This window comes from Penaeus chinensis, chromosome 4 (assembly GCF_019202785.1).
Source record: "Penaeus chinensis breed Huanghai No. 1 chromosome 4, ASM1920278v2, whole genome shotgun sequence".
In the NCBI taxonomy this organism is placed as follows: domain Eukaryota; kingdom Metazoa; phylum Arthropoda; class Malacostraca; order Decapoda; family Penaeidae; genus Penaeus; species Penaeus chinensis.
In genome coordinates, this window is record NC_061822.1 from 35,287,104 (window position 1) to 35,291,002 (window position 3,899).

At 33.2% G+C, this 3,899-nt stretch overlaps 1 protein-coding gene across 1 annotated transcript in view; it reads right to left on the reverse strand.

Moving 5' to 3' along the window:
• Positions 1-3,570, reverse strand: part of LOC125024955 (methyltransferase-like protein 25B) — a 13,521-nt gene extending 9,951 nt beyond the window's left edge. The window contains exons 1-4 of the mRNA XM_047612755.1: positions 3,316-3,570; positions 787-899; positions 244-503; positions 1-110 (exon numbers count right to left, since the gene is read on the reverse strand). The exon at positions 1-110 is cut by the window's left edge and continues 125 nt beyond it. Of these exons, the coding sequence (XP_047468711.1) occupies positions 1-110; positions 244-503; positions 787-899; positions 3,316-3,429 (597 nt within the window). The 5' untranslated portion in view covers positions 3,430-3,570. The remainder of the gene's footprint in view (positions 111-243; positions 504-786; positions 900-3,315) is intronic.
• Between the last annotated feature and the right edge of the window lie 329 nt (positions 3,571-3,899).

Genomic DNA, 3,899 nt, shown 5'->3' on the forward strand with positions numbered 1-3,899 from the left:
TGAACGAGCTACAAGGCCAGCCACTAATGATAAGCGGGCAACTTCATGCTGCTTCTTGGGCTTCAGGTGTCTGCGAAACACATGTTGCAGTAGCATATTTTGGCCAGCAGCTGTGAAAGTAATAATGATGCTTAATGAACTAAACTGAAATATAGGCAATTACTAAATATACCATTAATCATTATTATTCAAATTTCAGTTTTAACAATGTTAGAATAAATTCTATACAAAAACTACTCTCACCTGCACTCAACTCATTATTTGCAGTTCCCCAGTTAACAGTTATCTGCTGCAGAGGATGTAATGATACTGTCAAACCCGTCTGGTCCTCTGTAGTTGATGCAATTTCATTATCAACAGTTTCTGGTGTTTCTTGTGTAAATCCTTGCTGTTTGATATACCCTGTGAATGGTTCTGCTGAGGTCACGGGCTTCCTTGGGAGAGTGTATGCACTGCACGAAGCTCGAAGTGCAAGAAGAGATAAGGGCCAGACCTTCTGTTGGCTAGAAATGTACATAATAAATTACCATATATTCTCATCACCTTATGCTGGTATTTCTTTATAGTTTTATATCTACAGGTTCTAAAAAAAAATTGACTTAATGCAAAACAGACAAATGTACGAAATCTTGTATGATAACTAGCCTATACAAAATAAAACAAAAACATTATTATTAATGATAGCATATCTTTCTCAGGATATATTTCATACTATGAATTTGGAATTAGACAACCTTCAGTAATTAAAGGTTAAAACAATAATCATCTTAAACAAATGTTACATACCTGAAAGTTTTATTATTAGACAAAAAATCTGCCAAATTTCTTGATGTTATTGTATCAAGAACTTCTCGCCAGCTTGGATTAAGTTTAGACCAGAGATCTCTTGTAAAGAAATCCTGTGGGACAAAACATTATTAATAAAACAGCACCTTTTAGACTCTCACCATATCATGAATAACCAATAAGCATCTTAATATTGCTGCTGGGTAAATGTAATCTGAACTGTAGTTGTCTTTTGCTAACTTTATTTGCACATAGATGGCTCCAAAAGTGCTCAGCTGATTTCCCCTTTCTTTGATTTTGGGGGGACATTTTTTTTCTAATGTAGGTAGTAATGATACTGTTGTTATTATTACTGACATAACACTATTAATAATACTAATTGCACTAAAAAATAAAAAAGAATCTTTCCAAAAATAAAGGAAAAGGAAAACAGCTGAGATAGGTAGGACTAGTAATTTACTCCTTGGAGCTTAAGCATATGTGGAGCTATCTATGTGTAAAGATAATCAGTGTATAAAGACTATTAAGCAGATATCATACACATGTAACTGGATGTTTTTAATATCACTAACCATTTTTTAAAGTTTATATTTTCCATAGATACAACTCCTGTATGCTGCATGACTATATTGTTAACATTAAACTAAATTTTCAAAATGTTACTAAATGATTATCAGTAATATTTGCCACTTAATTAATGATGTACCATATCTAGTAAATGTTCACGACATCCTTGAGCCTGCTCTTAACTTATGCACCACATCCATATGTCTGCCAAAAGCCTTCTCACCTCAAATGCATCCATCTTGCCTGAATACAATATGGGAGACTTTTTTATAAATCTTAACCCAGAGCTGACAGGTATGGCCTGTATGTACAAGCCATCCCCACTTTGAGTTTACACATAGATGGATCCACTTTTACTAGGTCACCAATGAGCCAATATATGAGTAATACTTGTTCCATCTGTTCTATTTTCTAATTATCTCAATACACATGCTAACACCAAAAACACAACTTTCACAGGCAAAGAAAGGATCATGATTTTACTCTTCAGCACCAAAATTTTACACCTTTTTCATCTCATTTAGCTAATTAGCAATTTAATTTTTTGGTATTTTATTTTTCCCTAGAGTAGAGAAAGAAAACAATCACAGCTGGGGAAAGATAATAACTTTCTTTAATGTCTATCATTAATTAAAATAAATGTTAATTGTAATATATTTTGCAATTCAAAAGCACAAATATTTGTATAGTTAATCATAAGTAGAATGACTTTGTAAGACATTCTGAAAAAAAAGGAAAATGTACTCAGATTACAATAAAAAATAAATAAACACTCTTTAGTAGGACTAGGGCATTTGGCTCACATTATGACATTACACTTTTTTGAGGTAGCTCACACAAGTTTTCACACAAACGATAAGATGTGGCCTCATCAGAGAAACACAGGATAGATTTATTAATCCTTGGCAGTTCTGATATAATGTGTTGCAACAGTTTCAATATCTCTGACAGCTTTTTCTACCACTGACCAGTCCTTTGGATTACTTGTAATTGTTTTCCTTGAAGATATCTATCTCCACTCTACTATATCTTTCCGCTCCATTTTTGTAAAATATTTATTAGAAAATATTTTCAAAAGGGAGTATAGTCTCTTTTGTGTAATAATATGTTCTAATCATGATGCCTGTTAATAATACTTTAATTAACCTGAAAAATGATTTTTCATATGGGAAAAAAAATAACAGTTTGGGTAACATAAAATCAACATCCAGGGTAAAATAAAATCTTTAAAAATGTTTTTTTTCTTGTCCCAATTTTCTGTAAATGTTGAGGTATGAATGCATCTCCCTCCTCTGTAAAATTTATCCCCCACACCAGTCTGAGTGATGGAGGGAGTCCCTGGTTAGTGTTTCTTGCCTTTGGTTGTTCTCTAGTGAATATGTGGAGTAGACAAAATCAGTGCTAGGGAAGGGATGTTCTCCCAAACTTTTTTAATCCTGATACATGAAGAAAAAATAATAAAACTTATATCTTCATAGGAAAAGTGTTTATCTAAAATTATATGTGGCAATCATATATTATCAATTGTATTAGAAAATACTGGAGGTCTTGTTATTGCCCCAAGACCCCAATATTTATTCTTACCCCACTTGACTACAATTAGTGTGGAAACCACTCTACAGGGAGTGAAGTAAACCCACAATTCCTTATTGAAGATACATCCACACTGACTTAACCCATACATGCCAAATGACCTCTTTCATTTAAATCATTTGTGATGGTAAATGACAAGAAATTCACACATATTACAGTCCTGATCATTGAAAGAATGAATAATAATTGCAAGACTGGATCACTATGTCAAGCTAAAAAATTGCCCTAGATTTTAGGTCCACCATACATGATACAGCCAGCTTAAAGTGGACCTAGAGAATATTGCAAATTACAAGGGAATAACCACATATACTCAATGCCACTAAGGATATCTTGTAAACCTCTACCCAGCTGATATCATATACATACCAAGACATATGTATCTAATAGATGTCTGTAGAGATCTAGGAGTTTAATTGCATTTCTGGTGAAGTCTTTCCATGTCTCCACATTATCGTGTCTCAAACACACGTAATTTGACATTCTTAGTCGTAGGGATATAAATCTACCACTTGATGATATTCTGCTAATATAAAGAGTGAATCACGACGAACTGCACTATGGTCTTTATTCCTTAATTCCCTCGCTCTCTTCTCGCAGTAGTCTGTTCGAAAAATAACAGGTTTCCGCAGCTGGTGAAGTAAACAAGGAGGAGGATGAATATAAAATAAAAAAAATATCTGCATTAGATATAAATTGATATCAGCAAAAATTAATAAAATCGATATCAGATAGAAAATCATTATTGAATATATGGTTGCTGTTGCCTTTAGGGATATACAAGAATTAAGTGAACGTGAATATAAACTTCGACCCAACAGCTGCTATGATGATGAACAGTCCTAATAAACCAGACAGTAGTTATCAAGTTACATCTTACTTTATGAAGATGTCTATCACTTATTTGGCCTTTGCTGTGAATTATCATGAAAGTAATACATGCATTCGTGTGT